Source organism: Chiloscyllium punctatum, chromosome 25 (genome assembly GCF_047496795.1).
Source record: "Chiloscyllium punctatum isolate Juve2018m chromosome 25, sChiPun1.3, whole genome shotgun sequence".
Classification (NCBI taxonomy): Eukaryota; Metazoa; Chordata; class Chondrichthyes; order Orectolobiformes; family Hemiscylliidae; genus Chiloscyllium; species Chiloscyllium punctatum.
The window spans coordinates 55,443,372-55,461,760 of record NC_092763.1 but is presented as its reverse complement, the minus strand read 5'-3'; the positions used below and the strand labels follow the sequence as shown (position 1 = coordinate 55,461,760).

At 40.2% G+C, this 18,389-nt stretch overlaps 1 protein-coding gene across 5 annotated transcripts in view; it reads right to left on the bottom strand.

The window, feature by feature from the left end:
• The window catches only part of tenm1 (teneurin transmembrane protein 1), a 2,368,941-nt gene that overhangs the window by 63,814 nt on the left and 2,286,738 nt on the right, over nucleotides 1-18,389 (bottom strand). For all 5 annotated transcript variants that reach the window (XM_072595290.1, XM_072595294.1, XM_072595295.1 and 2 more), the window contains 2 exons: nucleotides 12,082-12,448; nucleotides 5,506-6,016 (listed from right to left, as the gene is read on the bottom strand). In XM_072595290.1, the coding sequence (XP_072451391.1) occupies nucleotides 5,506-6,016; nucleotides 12,082-12,448 (878 nt within the window). The remainder of the gene's footprint in view (nucleotides 1-5,505; nucleotides 6,017-12,081; nucleotides 12,449-18,389) is intronic.

The following is an 18,389-nucleotide window of genomic DNA, read 5'->3' as shown; positions in this document are numbered from 1 at the left end:
AAGACATGCCTTCCAGTCTAGGCATCATCGTGGTAAATCTTGTCTGCACCCTCTCTAAAGCTTTTGCATCCTTCCTAGAATGAGGTGACCAGAACTGAACACAATATTCCATCTTAGCCTCATTAATTAGTCCTCACTCTGTTCATGCTTTTTTAGACTCTGACAGCCATTGTGACTTGCATTGTATTTTAGCCCAGAGGGGAGGCAGGCAGCTGATGGAACCTAGCTGAAAAATGTGTTGCTAGAAAAGCACAGCAGGTCAGGCAGCATCCAAGGAGCAGGAGAATCAACGTTTCGGGCATAAGCCCTTCTTCAGGAAGCTTTTCCAGCAACACATTTTTCAGCTCTGATCTCCAGCATCTGCAGTCCTCACTTTCTCCTAGCTGATGGAACCTATCCTTGTTGAGAGTAAGAGATCAGTAACTTTCTTCCTGCACTTGCTAGGATGGTGTTTCACCCAAAAAACCTGCAGTCACCTGCCCACTTTCTCAGACCAAGTTAGCTGGGTCTGATGACTTGAGATCTTTTACTGGTCAGCAGGAGATAGCACTGTCCTCCCCTCTCATACCCCATCTATCCATCACCCCAATCCCTGCCAGCAAAGTGAGGAACTATATTGCCATTTTGATCACTTCTTTTGGGATCACAATGTAGGAAGGCATATGGGTGGCAGTTCCTAGCTTGCAACAGCTGGAATGTCATGGAGCTGGGATTTAATGATGGTGCCAGTGGTGTGAACATCACGTAATAGTGGTGAAAACCTCCATTTTTCCTGCTATTCAATTCCCCAAAGGAGACGCCCAGAGTCTAAGGCTGCATGATTAATAAGCCGAAGATCGATGTTTGCATGAGAAAAGTCAATCTGAGACATGGCAGCCTGGACACATTGAATCGCATTCTAAAATACCCTTCCACTGAAAATGGGGACATTCAGCTCCACGTCTTGTCCTGAATCTTTTGAATTACATATTAACTCCCTCACAGTTAATATTCTGTCTGACATTTCATTCCACTTGTCATAACATTGTTCTGTTTCTGTTAATTGAAAATCAGTTCTTGAAAAAAATTGCAGCATGTTAGATCTCTGAAAATAAACTGCATTTTTTTGTAAATCATAGCTAGACATTTAGAATGTATCCGTATTATATGATTTATGGAAATCATGGGTTCAGAAGGGAAAATGCATTTCCTATTAACACATCCTGCCAGTGAGACTTTTTATTGTGTGCTATATTCTCATTTTCTGAACATTTTCACAGGAGTTTGTTTTGCAAATGCAACTGCATATCAGGAGCTATGATACAACCCGAAGAATATGTTTGTTCGGATGACTACTGTTTAATTACACACAAATCCATCTGAATCTGTGCCATTAGATTGGCGTCACTGTTTCTTTCTGAGAGTTATTTTTAGTTTGATTTCATTAATTTTTTTTCCTAAGGATCTCTGGTCCTCAATTACCCCTTTGGCACACATGAAATAGACCCAGAATTACCTCAAACAGTAACATGTTCATCTAGCTGTATCAAAGTCCTTGCACTTAATGAGCATTTCTAAATGTCATGAATTGGATTATTCATTTGTTTGGAACAAACAGATTATCTGTTCATAATATTATGCTTGAGTGGCATTTGTATACTACTTTGAACACCTTATGTTGCATTTCTGGTCAAGGAGGCTAGTGAAAGAAGAAAATCTGAATTGGTTAGAAGGATAAGGCTTCATTTTACTTAGAGGGATGGGAAAGAAGCCAACGCTTAGCGCTGAGAGATTGATAATGTCAAGTACTAGCAGATGATTGACAGACCTTAAGCATGAATGACAGGGACTCTGAAAATCAGCAGACCCATGCTTGAATATCTATATATCAGATAATTAGGAATGCCAAGCACAAGCACACAAATAGTAACCATAACAAATTGTGAACAGAGTAATTTTGAAAGGAAATGAAAAGGTGGGTGGCACATTTTCCTAACTGGAAAGAAGATTAGTCAACAAGCAGTAAGTCAAATTGCAAAGAAATGAAGCTTACTTTTTTTCACTCAAATAATCTTCATGGCTCAAACTAAATTTGCTGTTTGTTTACATCAAGAATACTATTGTTATCAGCACCAATATAACTGAATTATTGAGTGTATACTATAAAGTGAAACTTGTATTGAAATAAAAACATGAAAAATATCAAGTATAATTGGTATTGATTTGTTAATGCAGGTTTTGTGATGTAAATAGAGATTTTTTTTTGATGCGGCTAGATAAAAGAGAGTGAAGTAGAAATGGATATGAATTTCATGAAGCATTTGTTGAGGTGTCTCTCAAAATAAGTGGAGTGAAAGGATCAGTCAGATGGGGGCAGCACAGAGGCTCAGTGGTTAGCACTGCTGCCTCACAGCGCCAGGAACCCAGATTTGATTCCCATCTTGGGTGACTGCCTATGTGGAGCTTGCACATTCTCCCTGTGTCTGTGTGGGATTTTTCCGGGTGCTCTGGCTTTGTCCTACAGAACAAAGATGTGCAGGACACGTGACTTGGCCATGCAAAAGTGCCCATAGTGTTAGGTGCATTAGTCAGGGGTAAAATAGGGGAGTGGGTTACTCTTCGGAGGGTTGGTGTGTCTTATTGGGTCTTCCATACTTTAAAGAATCTAACCTTAAAAAAAAGGAGATAAAGCAAGAGAAATATGGAGGCCTACAACACAGAAAAAGGACCTTCACCACACTGAGTCTTTTTCGGTCAAATACAAGCAACTAACACGCACTGATGTTGCATTTTGATGCTGAAATGATGCATCAGTGTAAAGGTTTCAGTCTGACTAAAGAAGCATTGGAAGTTCTACATTTCAGGGTTCAGTGCTTGGTCCATTTTTGCTCTCTGCAGGTACGGATGATATAGATTTGGGCATTGGTAATAATCTCTCAAAATATGTTTAAGATGTGAAGACTGGAGGGCTTCCTCAAAAGTGAAGATGTCATCAAGTAAAGCTATGAAGAAGCATATAGGATTTTTTGAATGATAAACAGGTGGGAGATGGAATTTTCATAAGATATATTTGAGGTAATCAGCCAGAATCTGCTGTCACAGTAATGATGAGTTTAATGGTGCTCACTGCTATTTATTCACAAGTGATTCAGAAACTTCATAGTGCAATTTAAAACTTGCTGTTCTACATATGCTACTCCATGACAAGTTTTTCAAACACATCATCCTGCTGTCAGCCTCACAATCCAAAATGTGTTGAACAGTACAAGTTGCTGGAATTAAACCTACTTCAGGAAATACAGCTTTGTCAATTCTTATTGAAGTACTCTTTCTTACAATGTCATAACTCTTAATTATTATTAAGTAACCCCTCTCGTACCAAACATTAACTATTTCACGTGTGGAATTTTATTCCTTCATGTTCTAAATATTATTGGGGATTTTGAAATTGCAAAGCTCAAGGTTCAAATTCCCAGCATTCACATTAGTGTTTATTTCTTTAAACTTGTGGTTAAATTTAGTTTTCCTTCCTACTTCTGTTCTACTATTTTTTTCCTATTTCTATTTTGTTCTCAAGAAGGGTCTCTGGACACCAAGTGTTAACTCTGCTTTCACTCCACAGATGCTGCCAGACTTGCTGAATTTTTCCAGCATTTTCTGTTTTTGGTTTTGTTTTCCTTCCTATTTGTTTTCTCTCTTCATTGGATCTTCCTCCCCCTCCCTGTATTTCTTTTTCTCTACCTGATTTAATATTTAATTGATGCTCCCAAATTAAGCTATCAACTCAATCTTTGCACTATTAATTTCATAATCCTTCAATAAGATTGGTTACGGAGAAATTTAGTTACCGTATATACTTGAGTAATAGTCAATCTCGTGTAAAAGTCAACGCCCTATTTTTGACTAAATAACTTGGAATTTTGCATATATCTCATGTAAAAATCAACCCTAGTTCTTCAGAGATAACAGATCAACGTTATGAGTCAGTGTGCTGGCCGTCACGTCCTGCTCCAGTTTCCAGTCTGCTGGTTGTTCTGCTCTGTTCCTGGTCTTCCAGTCTGCTGGCCGTTGTGTTCCATTCTGGGTTTTCAGAATTACTATAAGTCATTGTTTTTCTTCTTTATTCACTTAGAGATCAATTGGACGTCTGCTAATGATGTGGTATGAATTTTGACGGGATTGAATTCCAGGCCCTCAAATTTAGCATCCATGTAATATTCGACCTCATAAATTTAACCTTCAAAAGTAGTCAAAAAATTTGTCCATTACTCAATTATATATGGTACTTGCCCTATTTTGTCTGGTCCTGACACCCAGTTTCCTCTACTTTGATAATGTCAGTATCTTGTTATGCAAAAAATTAAAATACTAACATGTGTAGAGGGTGGCACAGTGGTTAGCACTGCTGCCTCACAGCGCCAGAGACCCAGGTTCAATTCCCGTCTCAGGCGACTGACTGTGTGGAGTTTGCACGTTTTCCCCGTGTCTGTGTGGGTTTCCTCCGGGTGCCTCCAGTTTCCTCCCACAATCCAAAGATGTGCATGCCAGGTGAATTGGCCATGCCAAATTGCCCATAGTGTTAGGTGAAGGGGTAAATGTATGGGTGGGTTGCGCTTCGGAGGGTCGGTGTGGACTTGTTGAGCCGAAGGACCTGTTTCCACACTGTAAGTAATCTAAAAAAGACTGACTTACGGCAGGTGTTGCTGGATGACTTTCAACTCTTAATTAAGGCCCAAAAATTGGGGAAAAATCCAGAAAAAACAATACTGAGTAATTTATATGAACAGAGACTGGCAAGCTCAAATAAAGCCATGAGAGATCAATAAGAGCACGTGGAAGGTGCAGAACTATCTTTGGCATGAATGGAGGTCCAGAAAAGGAACTCTTTTTCACTTAAACTGGGGCGAGGGGGCTTTTCATTCTTTTAGACAGCCACTAACCTGGTGTAAATATAGAAAATTCTGGCAGTACTCAGCAGGTTATGCAACACCTGTGAAAAAAAAACAGAATTACCTTTCAAGTTTGACAAATAGTCATGACCTGAACTGTTAATTCTGTTTTTCTTTCTCCACAAATGTTACCAGACCTGCTGTGTTTTACAGTATTTTCTATTTTTATTTTAGATTCCCAGTATTCATAGGTACTGCTTCCATTGTGTATTCACCTGGGAGTGGCTTTCTTGGGTTAAAGTGCATTAGAGGTCTTGTTGTCTGATTTGGACCTATTGCCATGGGGTACCTGACAGGCATCAAGCCACCAAACTGCAATCAGCAGTTAAAATGATGGCCAACTGGACTTCAGTGAAAATGGATTCAAAAGGCACTATACTTCAATTTATAGGCTCTCCCAACCCTTCACTCATCCTGTTATACACAGGTAGTGTGGATTAAAATTAATTCCCAAATGTTAATTGTGAACTTTTATATTGCAATATTTGCAGTCCAAAAATATGTGACTCTATTTATTGCAGCAAGTAAACTTTATAAACAGAAATCAAAAATATTAGCAACACTAACAATATCTTACTCGTAAACTGTTGTCCAGCCATTTTCATTGTTCTTTGTTGCTAGCAGACCGGTGTTGCCATGGTATGTCATCATTGCTAAGTCAAGGCCCTTGGCAGATACTCTTTTCAAGGCCCCATTGTTGCTGATAGTGAGCCAATATACCTGACCACCAGGCACCACGAGCCAGAGAGGTACACCATTAGCATCTCTCCGAATATGTAGTGAATCGCCATTGTTGCCAGTGATGGAGCTAAGATCACCCTCATTGGTGTAGCTGAAGTTGTAAACATAATCCCCTGTTATTAGATTCAAGGTATTCAAGTGGGTCCCATTAACATTAAAGAGATACAGCTCTTGATCTGCTGGTGAAGCCACTTCATATACATTCAAGTGATTGTAGCGTGGTTTATTCCTGCTCACAGCTCGGATGCGGATATTGGCAAGGTCCGCTATATATAATGTGCCATCTGGAGAAACAGCCAAGGAGGTTGGTGTTTTCAACTTTGCATCTTTGGCATAGCTGCCATCACCTAGGGAATGAAGGAGATATGATGATATTAATAATCTAGAACTAGGGACCATTGGAATAAATCTTAGCATCCATGCAAACCTGATGATATATTTTGGAGAAAAGTAGAGTTCATAGGAAATGCCTCTAACTCATTCAAAGCTACAGTCCTCTCTGTTCTTTTCCCCATCCCCAGCAAACACCCAGTACTTCACATCAGCTGTAGAGGACCAGTTTATTCTATAGCTATTAGTTTGAGAATCTGTTTAGATTATGATTAATAAGTATCAGCTTTTCTATTCTTCTTCTCAGGAAGGCATATTCTGGATTAGTGATGCTGGAAATGCACAGCAGTTCAGGCAGCATCCGAGGAGCAGTAAAATCAACGTTTTGGGCAAAAGCCCTTCGTCATGAATAAAGGCAGAGAGTCTGAAGGGTGGAGAGATAAATGAGAGGAGGGTGGGGGTTGGGGAGAAAGTAGCATAGAGTACAATGGGTGAGTGGGGGTGGGGATGAAGGTGATAGATCAGAGAGGATGGTGGACTGGATAGGTGGAAAAGAAGATAGGCAGGTAGGACAAGTCATGGGGACAGTGCTGAGCTGGAAGTTTGGAACTGGGGTGAGGTGGGGGAAGAGGAAATGAGGAAACTGCTGAAGTCCACATTGACACCCGCACCAATCAACCACACCGCCCTGTGGCCCAACATTTCAACTCCCCCTCCCACTCTGAGGACATGGAGGTCCTGGGCCTCCTTCACCGCCGCTCCCTCACCACCTGATGCCTGGATGAAGAACTCCTCATCTTCCACCTCGGAACACTTCAACCCCAGGGCATCAATGTGGACTTCAACTGTTTCCTCATTTCCCTTCCCCCACCTCACCCCAGTTCCAAACTTCCAGCTCAGCACTGTCCCCATGACTAGTCTTACCTGCCTATCTTTTTTTCCACTTATCCACTCTACCTTCCTCTCTAACCTATCACCTTCATCCCACCCCCATCCACCCATTGTACTCTATGCTACTTTCTCCCCTCCCCCACCCCCTCCTCTCATTTATCTCTCCACCCTTCAGGCATTCTGCCTGTATTCCTGATGAAGGGCTTTTGCCCGAAACGTCAATTTTACTGCTCCTCTGATGCTGTCTGAACTGCTGTGCTTTTCCAGCACCACTAATCCAGAATCTGGTTTCCAGCATCTGCAGTCATTGTTTTTACCTTCTCCGGAAAGCAGTTGACTGTTACTAAAGGTAGAAAAGTAGAGCAGGTCCTGTATCTGCAACAACTAAAAGAGGATCAAACCCCATGCTGTTGGCACCAATCTGATCCAGGCACCTACCCAGTCAACTTTATCCTGTTGTGGGATATAGGTAGAGTAGTGTTACTTCTGCAATCATATTTACTTATGCAAGGTAAATGCACTCGCACCAGAATGGCCAAGAGCTGAGTCAACAAGAATGGAAACTATGTGAAGAAAATATATAATTGTTTTTGTATTAGCTGAAATGTGCATGCAAAGAATGATAGATGTTACAGACAAATAGATAAGGTGCTGTGAGGGGAGGGGTTAAGCTAGGTATGCCTATACAAACAGTAGTTATAAGCATCTGTTTCCTGCTTCTGCAAAAACAAGATCAAACCACAATCAAGAAGTCATGAGGTCATAACAAGTAAGGGAGGATATACCTAACAATGGACCACAGCAGGATGTGGTCAAACGGCCTTGTGAGGCCAGAAATAAGCATTTTGTCACAGATAAGGCCGGATAAGGCAAGAGATGAACAAGAGTAATGGGCGCCGGTCTGAGAGAGGTGGGAGATGTAAACAGAGGAGAAGCAATGGGAGGAGAGAATAGGAACCAAATTACATAAATGTTGTGTACTAGTTGAATTCAGTGTGTGTATGTCCCTGCCTTGTGGACAGTGGACACCACACCCTCTTGCAAGAGTAAAATAAATGACACTACTGATTCAGATCTTGTCTCGGACTGAAATTATTGAAGTGAGTGAGCTTTGTTTCTCTCACTGTGTTGCTGTGACCACATGTGCATGTATATTATCAGCAACAACAACGAACAGTGATTGTCGAGGCCTTTCTTGCCATACCATGGCTGACCAGGAATCTCTCTCACTTCTGCTACCTACTATCAGCATCTGATTTGAAGTATTTACAGGTTGATATGCAAGCAGTTTGGCTGCGTTTGGAATGTGTTAAGAATTTGACCATCAAATTCTAGAGCAGGACTTGAAACTAACTCTTCTGGTCCCTACTTTCATGCTTCCTTCACTATTTATGGCTTTTAGAATTTAGCCACTTGCAATTTTCTCAAAGTGTGGACACTTGCTGGGGGTCAGAATGGCGAATGGTAGCAGAGCACAAAGTGTTCATTCTTTTGGTGAAAAGCTGAACAGCAAACATCAGCAGGTTATTTGACATTTTAATGGGAATCAAACTCGACATTAAATTTGGCTATGAGCGTTTCAGTGCAGGCATCAGAACCCTGGGCTGCTATTTCCTTCATTGCACACAGGGGCTGAAGCCAATTCTGTTTGATCAAGTACTTTGGTAGTACTTCAACTAGTTCTGCAGCAGTTTATTGAAAAATTATGAGAGTATACCTTATGATATCGAAATATTTCATTGAGAAATATAGCCTTCTTTGGAGTGAGGATGATAGCAAGAAATTGTTTTGATTTGATAATCCTCATGGTCATAATCACAGAGCCCACTGTTACGAATGCTTATTTCTGGCCTCACAAGGCCGTTTGACCACATCCTGCTGTGCTTACTGGTAAAGAATACTTATTTCAACAGTCTATCAGAGTATGTCTGTGAACCATTTGGAGCAAAGACTTGCAGGCAAGTGACAACCTTCAGGAGGGATAAAGGAGAGATTGTATACAGTGTAGTGAAATGTGGTGAACAAACCACCATTTATATTTGGCTGCAATATCAACACAGGCTACAGCCAATGGAACAATTCATCTCCTTGCTTATAAATGATACATAACTACGCTAACAGATCTGCTGTACGAAGTATTACAGCTTTTAATTTGAAACTTGAGGTGTAATTATTTTTCTACGGTTAGAAGGAAATACAACTCAGCAACGTCTATAAGTAGCTTAAACCCACAGGCAATATTTTATCAAACTTACTGTATTATATCACCCAGAGTACAAAGAAATCTGTTTCACTCTTTGACAGTTTCATGCCAGTCATTTAAAATAGACCACAGCTTTGCATCATGGAAATACAATCACAACGCTATTTCAATTTTATTCCCTTTTCTTCTGATCCTTGAATGCGTTTCATTCTGTATACACAACCAGTCCTCCAGCACTTCTGACTAACTAGCCATTCTTTATATGTCAACCCCAAAGGCATATGCTGACAGCTGCTTAAATGAGGATGGCATGACAGATGAACCTGATCCTGTTTTTACCTGTTGTTCATGCACAAACATTACACTGTACGGATCACTGGACAGAAATCAGGAGCAGCAAACCTATCTATGTATCACCCACTACTGTCATGCCAGTTGACAGCAGTTTACACAGCACATGCCACATACTGAATTTGGAGCCTTCTAGTCATATATGTAAGCATGGGAACAAGATGGGATCAATTTCCATAAAGACCTAATTGTGGGGTGTGCTGGTTAATTCTCACTCTTGTAAAATTAGGCGTGGGGTGAGACCACCATGTGGTCAGGGATAAGGAAGAGTGAGAATGGAGTAATACAAAAGATACATTCAAAAAATAATGAGAGCAACAAGTGATAAAACGGATGCCTTTTTCTTCTAATATGTAACAAAAATCTAAATAGTTTGGCAAATTCCTTACAATGTAATATCTTCACTCTAATACTCTTTTATAATCTGATTATGTGCAACGTCATCATTTCTATAACAGATATAATAACTGATTCCCCTGAATCTCATCTGTAAGTTCTTAAGCCATGATGCACATTACTGTGAGAAGTGGTAATGATCTACTACGTGCTACCTCCCTTATTTCAAGTAAATCTCCTAACATGCAGAAGCCATTTGCAAAGGATTTGGGGTAGTTGGATGCATTTCAAGCTCCTCTTTCCAAGAATAAAGAGGAAACTACAAATATATCTCAAACAATTGTCTAAATTAAAAATTAAGTAATTGGAACAATTTCAATGACAGTTTTCAAATCTGTGCTGATGAAACATCTTAATGTTCACCAATCATGCAACGCTTCCAGGAAACAGGTGGTGATCTCAGTCACATTCCATGGTCACGTAGATGTGTACTAGATATCCAAATATGGCAAAATAGTTGGAGAAATCATTTCCTATAGCTTACACGTTCTGGTTAGGTGCAAAATAATGTCTGCAATTCTGACATAACCGAAGAGCAAAATTTTCTTTCGGCTCCAGAGTTACTAACAGAGGTACTACTTGATACAAGTTTTTCCAATGAACCTAACGAGGATTGGAGAGTCGCAGAAATAGAAATGATGAGCTGAGTGATTACAGGTCATTAGACTTAGTTCCACTTTTAATCTGTGCCACATTAGACACAACAATATAAAACAAACCTTGACCTTATCAATCCCACCTAGGTTCTCAGGATTGGCAACTGTTGAATCACTAGAAAAATACTGGGCTGCATCAATGGCCTAGTTTTAACACTTAAAGGGAAATATATTCTTATGCCTGTGAAACAAATAAAATTAGAGAATCTGTAAGATGGATTCAGTGTAAAATGAATTATTGCAGTGACGTCATTAAAACATTAAGAAATGTTAACATCAAAAACAAATGAAATTCGATATTGCATTCAACCTTATAAGCTTAACTCCAATAGGGGATTATTTTTATTCTTAATTTTGATTATTATGATGTGGAAATATTTATGATTATATAAATACTTATTGGAAGGAAAGCAATTCTCAGAACTAAGATCATGATCTTTGTCCACAATAGTTTTGGCGTTTCCAAAACTTGACAAACTTAATCAACATTAATTCTTCTCCACTACAATGTTCAATAGATCCAGCCTTAAAAATATAGTGGGATAAATCTGGACTGCCACCTGTGTCTTCTGTCCAAATTATCAGAAAACATCTGATCAAAATCTGATCAGATTAGAGGGCGGCACGGTGGCACAGTGGTTAGCACTGCTGCCTCACAGCGCCAGAGATCCGGGTTCAATTCCCGCCTCAGGTGACTAACTGTGTGGAGTTTGCACATTCTCCCCGTGTCTGTGTGGGTTTCCTCCGGGTGCTCCGGTTTCCTCCCACAGTCCAAAGATGTGCAGGTCAGGTGAATTGGCCATCCTAAATTGCCCGCAGTGTTAGGTAAGGGGTAAATGTAGGGGTATTGGTGGGTTGCGCTTCGGTGGGGCGGTGTGGACTTGTTGGGCCGAAGGGCCTGTTTCCACACTGTAAGTAATCTAATCTAATCTAAATGGATACTGAGAAAGAACGTTATAGATTAAAAAGATTCAAACTACACAACTTGTTTTTAAACTGGGCAATTTAATTATAAATCTATCTCCATAAAAATATGCAATAACATGTTACACTGCTGTTGACAGTAAAGGAACAGACTATCATAGATTCTGGTGTGATCATTATGAATGTTTGAACCAACCATGATTCATCTTTTTTGAAGCTCAAAGTGGGAAGGAAAGGAGAATGGGGAAGAGATTGCAGTTAGGAAAGTCTGATGGGAAATAGTTTCATAGAAAAAAAGTGAGAATTTTATAACCAGATTGAAAGAATATTTCCAATTACTGTGTGAATTGATGAAAAGAAAAGCATTTCTTGTTTTTATTGTTTGGATAATAAACATTTGCCATTTAGTTTTTAATTTCCCAAATTATTGGATTATTCAGAACTAGAATTTCCATTGATAGGAATGGACCTCATTCAACAAACAAGTACTTTTCAGCCATTCAATTCATTTCATAGAAGTGTAGCTAAACATCATATGGCTTATTAAGCATAAACTTTAGCATGGACATGTTGAGAAGGATGGCATGTAAATGTAATGTAACCACAAATCACTGGATTACTAAATAGTTTCTTAACAAATCTTGACTGATTACAGCATTACCTGAGAAACAGTTGCAGTTGGGATCAATCTTGCAGTCACATTCTGTTGATGTGCCGGCAAATATGAAGATCTCACCATTGGTAGTGACCTGTTGTATGCGGTTGATCTTTCTCTCATCTGTCTCTGCTATGTACAGCACTCCACTGTGAGAAACAGCAATAGCTCTGGCTGACTCCAGAGTAGAGTGAATAGCCACTTTGCTCATTGGAAAATGGTTGATGCCTGGTACCTGGCAGTGGATAGGCCGGCCTGCGACAATCCGCACACGACTGGTTTCTGAGACCTGCAGTACAATGTTGTTGTCAAGCACGTAGAGCGAATTATCAATGGGGTTAACAGCAAGGTCAGTCGGCCATTCAAGACGCACCTGTGAAGAGAAATAATTTTGACTTGAAATAATCAATGAACTGTTTCAGGACAACAAATTTTGCTGTCCATTTTTTGAAAAGCTATTTGAGCAAAGGGCAACTGTGGATTTTCTTTCAATATTTGTTCATAAATCTTTCAATTATCTACAGACAGATTTTTTTCAATACTTTTGACAAATTCTGACTGTTACAATCGCCTGGTACTTGTGCATCAGATCCAAAACTTTTGGAAAAGTCAATATTATATGGATCTGAATCTTTTTTTAGCTTATTTAACTAACTCTAATACTCTTAATACTAAATACCCTTTTGAGAGGGAGTAGGAAAGTTCATTTTGAAGTGAGAGAGAAAATGATTTGTAATTTAAAAGCAACAAGCATTCAATTTTGAGAAACAACTGAAGTTAAAGAAGCTAAAAAATGCATTTTTAAGCAAAGTGAGAGATTCTAAGTAGTTCAGATCACGTTAGTCATCTGAGCATATATAACTGACCATTATAAGTCTGAGCTTCTGTAGGAAACAAAATGATTGTTTATCCAAATCTGATTCCCTTTATGTGGCTGTGGTACAGCTGGATATGCACTATTACCAAACATCAGTTCATGTTGTAAATTATTTGAATTAGGATTTTAATATCAATATCTTTTCAATGGGGAAAAAAAATTGTTATGTCAATATTTCATTCCTTCAGCCATCATCTATTGTTTATAACCTGGTCTTAACTGTCAACTAATTATGAGTTAAAAACATTTACTTCATCTCTTTTGCTTCTTTTTACCTTGTTGGTGATTTGAAAAGGGAGTCCGTTATGAATTTGATGTGAATGCACCCAAAATTGTAAAATTTTAACTTTATTATGTATGTACAGCAACAAATATATTCACAGTTCCTCTCCTAAATTTAGCTATCAATGAAACATATGGAAATAAGATAAGTTAGTGCTCACTTGGGTCATCTAATAATGATTGAAATAAGAAAGGTATTAAACAGAGGATAAAAATTACAAAAATGACAGTTAACCAGATGGAAACATTTTTATGTAACTGTAAAATTGTGCCGGTGTTAAGAGGTCATTTTAAATTAACAGTCAAGAGGCAGAAAATCCACCTCAGAATGTCTAAGTGTTATTTATGGTTAAGCATTGAATAGATGCAGAAACGGGTTGTTCTGAGCAGTGAAGGAAGCAAATGACTGGAGGCAATTGAGTTACACTGCAATTGAAACAGATTGAAAATGAATAATGACAGGGTTCTTAAAGTAATCCAAAAAGAAAAGGGGAATTGTATATTGCAAGCTCTTCATTCTAGAGTCAAAGTTGTTGCTATTTGAAAAGTAATATGCAAGTCAAGTCAAAAGAACACCACAGTTAGATAGAACATAGAACATAGAACAGTACAGCACAGAACAAGCCCTTCAGTCGACGATGTTGTGCTGACCACTGATCCTCATGTACGCACCCTCAAATTTCTGTGACAATATACATGTCCAGCAGTCTCTTAAATGTCCCCAATGACCTTGTTCCACAACTGCTGCTGGCAACGCATTCCATGCTCTCACAACTCTCTGTGTCAAGAACCCGCCTCTGACATCTCCTCTATACTCTCCTCTAACCAGCTTAAAACTATGACCCCTCATGTTAGCCATTTCTGCCCTGGGAAATAGTCTCTGGCTATCGACTCTATCTATGCCTCTCATTATCTTGTATACCTCAATTAGGTCCCCTCTCCTCCTCCTTTTCTCCAATGGAAAAAGTCCGAGCTCAGTCAACCTCTCTTCATAAGATAAGCCCTCCAGTCCAGGCAGCATCCTGGTAAACCTCCTCTGAACCCTCTCCAAAGCATCCACATCTTTCCTATAATAGGGTGACCAGAACTGGGCGCAGTATTCCAAGTGCGGTCTAACCAAAGTGTTATGGAGCTGCAACAAGATCTCACGACTCTTGAAACTCAATCCCCCTGTTAATGAATGCCAAAATACCATATGATTTCTTAACAACCTTGTCCACTTGGGTGGCCATTTTAAGGGATCTATGTGCCTGCACACCAAGATCCCTCTGTTTATCCACGCTGCCAAGCATCTTATCCTTAATCCTGTACTCAGCTTTCAAATTCAACCTTACAAAATGCATCATCTTGCATTTATCCAAGTTGAACTCCATCTGCCACCTCTCAGCCCATCTCTGCATCCTATCAATGTCCCGCTGCAGCCTACAACAGCCCTCTATACTGTCGACACCTCCAACCTTTGTGTCGTCTGCAAACTTGCTGACCCATCCTTCGATCCCCTCATCCAAGTCATTAATAAAAATTACAAACAGTAAAGGCCCAAGGACAGAGCCCTGTGGAACATCACTCACCACTGACTTCCAGGCAGAATATTTTCCTTCTACTACCATTCGCTGTCTTCTGTTGGCCAGCCAATTCTGTATCCAGACAGCTAAGTTCCCCTGTATCCAATTCCTTCTGACCTTCTGAATGAGCCTACCATGGGGAACCTTATCAAATGCCTTGCTGAAGTCCATATACACCACATTCACAGCTCGACCCTCATCAACTCTTCTAGTCACACCCTCAAAGATCTCGATAAGGTTTGCGAGGCATGACCTGCCTCTCACAAAGTCATGTTGACTGTATTTAATCAAGCCATGCTCTTACAGAAGGTCATAAATCCTATCCCTCAGAATCCTTTCTAACACCTTGCAGACAACAGACGTGAGACTTACTGGTCTGTAATTGCTGGGGATTTCCCTATTACCTTTCTTGAAGAGAGGAATTACATTTGCCTCTCTCCAGTCCTCAGGTATGACTCCAGTGGAGAGCGAGGATACAAAGATCTTCGCAAGTGGCGAAGCAATTGCATTTCTTGTTTCCCGAAGCAGCCGAGGACAAATCTGGTCCGGGCCTGGCGACTTGTCAATCTTAATGTTTGACAAAATTTTCAGCACATCAGCTTTCTCTATCTCTATTCATTCCAGCATGCACACCTGCTCTTCAAAAGGTTTCATTTATGACAAAGTTCGTTTGTTTCGTAAAGACAGAAGCAAAAAACTAATTTAGGGCTTCCCCTACCTCCTCAGACTCCACACACAAATTCCCTATGCTACCCCTGATCGGCCCTACTCTTTCTTTGACCATTCTCTTATTCCTCACATAAATGTAAAATGCCTTCGTGTTCTCCCTAATCCGTTCTGCTAAGCCCTTCTCGTGCCTCCTCCTGGCTCTCCTCAGACCATTTTTGAGCTCCTTCCTCGCCTGCCTGTAATCCTCTAGAGCTGAGCTTGGCCCTAGCTTCCTCCACCTTATGTAAGTTACCTTCTTCCTTTTGACAAGAAGCTCCACTGCTCTCGTCATCCAAAGTTCCTTTATCTTACCCCTTCTTGCCTGTCTTAGAGGGACATATTTATTCATCACTCACAACAACTATTCCTTAAAAAGTCTCCACATGTCTATAGTGCCTTTACCATGGAACAATTGCTCCCAGTCCATGTTTCCTAACGCATGTCTAATCGCATCATAGTTTCCTCTTCCCCAATTAAATATCCTCCCATTTTGCCTAATCCTCTCCTTCTCCATAGCTATGTAAAATGTGAGGCAGTTGTGGTCACGATCACAAGAAAGTGGCTCTCGCACCACAAGATCTGATACCTGCCCCGGCTCGTTTCCGAGTACCAAGTCTAGAATGGCCTCTCCCCTCATTGGCCTGTCAACATACTGAGTTAGGAAACCCTCCTGAACACACCTTACAAAAACAGCTCCATTCAAATCTTCTGCTCGAAGGAGGTTCCAATCAATATTGGGAAAGTTAAAGTCACCCATTACAACAACCCTACTAGGTCCACACTTTTCCAAAATCTGTTGACCTATGCTTTCTTCAATCTCCCTGCTGCTATTGGGGGGCCTGTAGTAAACCCCTAATGAGGGGACTGCTCCCTTGCTGTTCCTAATTTCCACCCACACTGACTCGGCAGGCAGATTTTCCTCGACAATGGAAGCTTCCATAGCTGTGATACCCTCTCTGGTTAGTAGTGCTACACCCCTCCTCTTTTTTCCCCCCTCCCTATTCTTTTTAAATGCTCTAAACCCTGGAACATCCAGCAACCATTCCTGCCCCTGAGAAACCCGCACTGCTGCCTCACAGTGCCAGAGACCTGGGTTCAATTCCCGACTCAGGCGACTGACTGTGTGGAGTTTGCACATTCTCCCTGTGTCTGTGTGGGTTTCCTCCGGGTGCTCCGGTTTCCTCCCACAGTCCAAAGATGTGCAGGTTAGGTGAATTGGTCATGCTAAATACCCCTTTACCTAACACTACGGGCAAAATGTAGGGGAATGGGTGGGTTGCGCTTCGGCGGGTCGGTGTGGACTTGTTGGGCCGAAGGGCCTGTTTCCACACTGTAAGTAATTTAATCTAATCATAGCACCAGATATTGCAATGAAATTAACAGATGTAAATTCAGGAATTGTTATAACCCATCTTTGTACTGGGAAGCATGGGGTAAAGTATTTCTCAGGCTTCAGAGAGAAAACAAATGCAATAGGATGCAGAATGTATTAACAATAACTGATACCGTAGAATCCCAGTGGCTCTGTAATGAACTATATAGTAAACAGAAAGTAATCCAAAGTCAAAACATTTCTTTAAGATTTTGAGATTGTCTACCTCCATTAAAATGCATGTCTGTGAAGATCTATTGGTGTTATCGCTAGACTATTAATCCCAAGAACCTGGGAATGTTTTGGGAACACAGGTTTGAATCTCATTGTGACTGATGGTAGAATGTGAATCCAGTAAAATTCTGGTGTTGAGAGTCTAATGATGACCATGAAATCGGTGTTCACTGTTTGGAAAACAAACTAATGTCCTTTTAGCAAGGAAGCTGCCATCCTTACCTGGTCTGGCTGGATGTGACTCAAGACCACAACAATGTGGTTGACATTTAACTGCCCTCTGGGGCAATTAGGAATGGATAGTGAATGCTGGCCTGACCAGTGACGCACACATCCCATGAATGAAGAATAATACTTACTATCATTGAACCTCACAATACTCATTATCATACCAGGCCACAAGAGTACTGTTATTTGAAACTTCTGCGAAGTTTATATGCAGCATGACTTAATTACAAATCCCCTTAACATTGTTTATCCTCGTGGTCAACTATGACAACATCAAGTGCTGATTAAATCAGTCTATTGTAAATGTCATTAAAGGTTGGATGATAATATACTGTTTACACACTGCAAGACTTGGGATGCTTATTAAGTTTGACCCCGATTGTAAAATACGAGATTTTTGTCTGAATTTACAAGGTTAGAAACGCGAGATGAAAGGAAAGCAACAGATTTCTGAAATGCTGCTGGCCACCAGTCAGGAGCAACAAACAATTGTCTATAAAATGTTTCTACAATCGTAAAAGTGCCTCAACAAGAGAAGTCCTCAGCCTGATATCTCTTTTGGCTCCTCCGGCAATATACAGGGTCTGAAGGAATTGGTGCTTCAGTGTCTTAATGAAAGCTAAGTGCAAACCAAAAATAGCACTTTGTGTTGAATAAACCAATGTCACATTTGTCAATGAGAGGAATCATATTCCGAATTTTACATTGTTGTTAGGGATCTGTTATTCCACTTAGTACAGAGTGTCGAATTGACTGTTTGGTATTGCAGCTGATAAAAAATACACAGATTTCAAAGAGAAAAAAAATCTATTATTGGAAATCAATGCCTCTGCTGAAAAGTGTGTTGGAAATCATTTTCTGTCCACAGAAAGACTTGCTTTAGAGTAACTGCAACATCTAATAGACCCTATTTATTTGTGCTATCATGGTTTACATTTATGTTTCTGTGTCATAAATGTTTCACATTCTGAGTTTCCTTCATTCAAGGCTATGGAGACCAGCTTTCTCCTCACTTTTCAATCTCTTATTCTGGCTATCAGTTGTACAG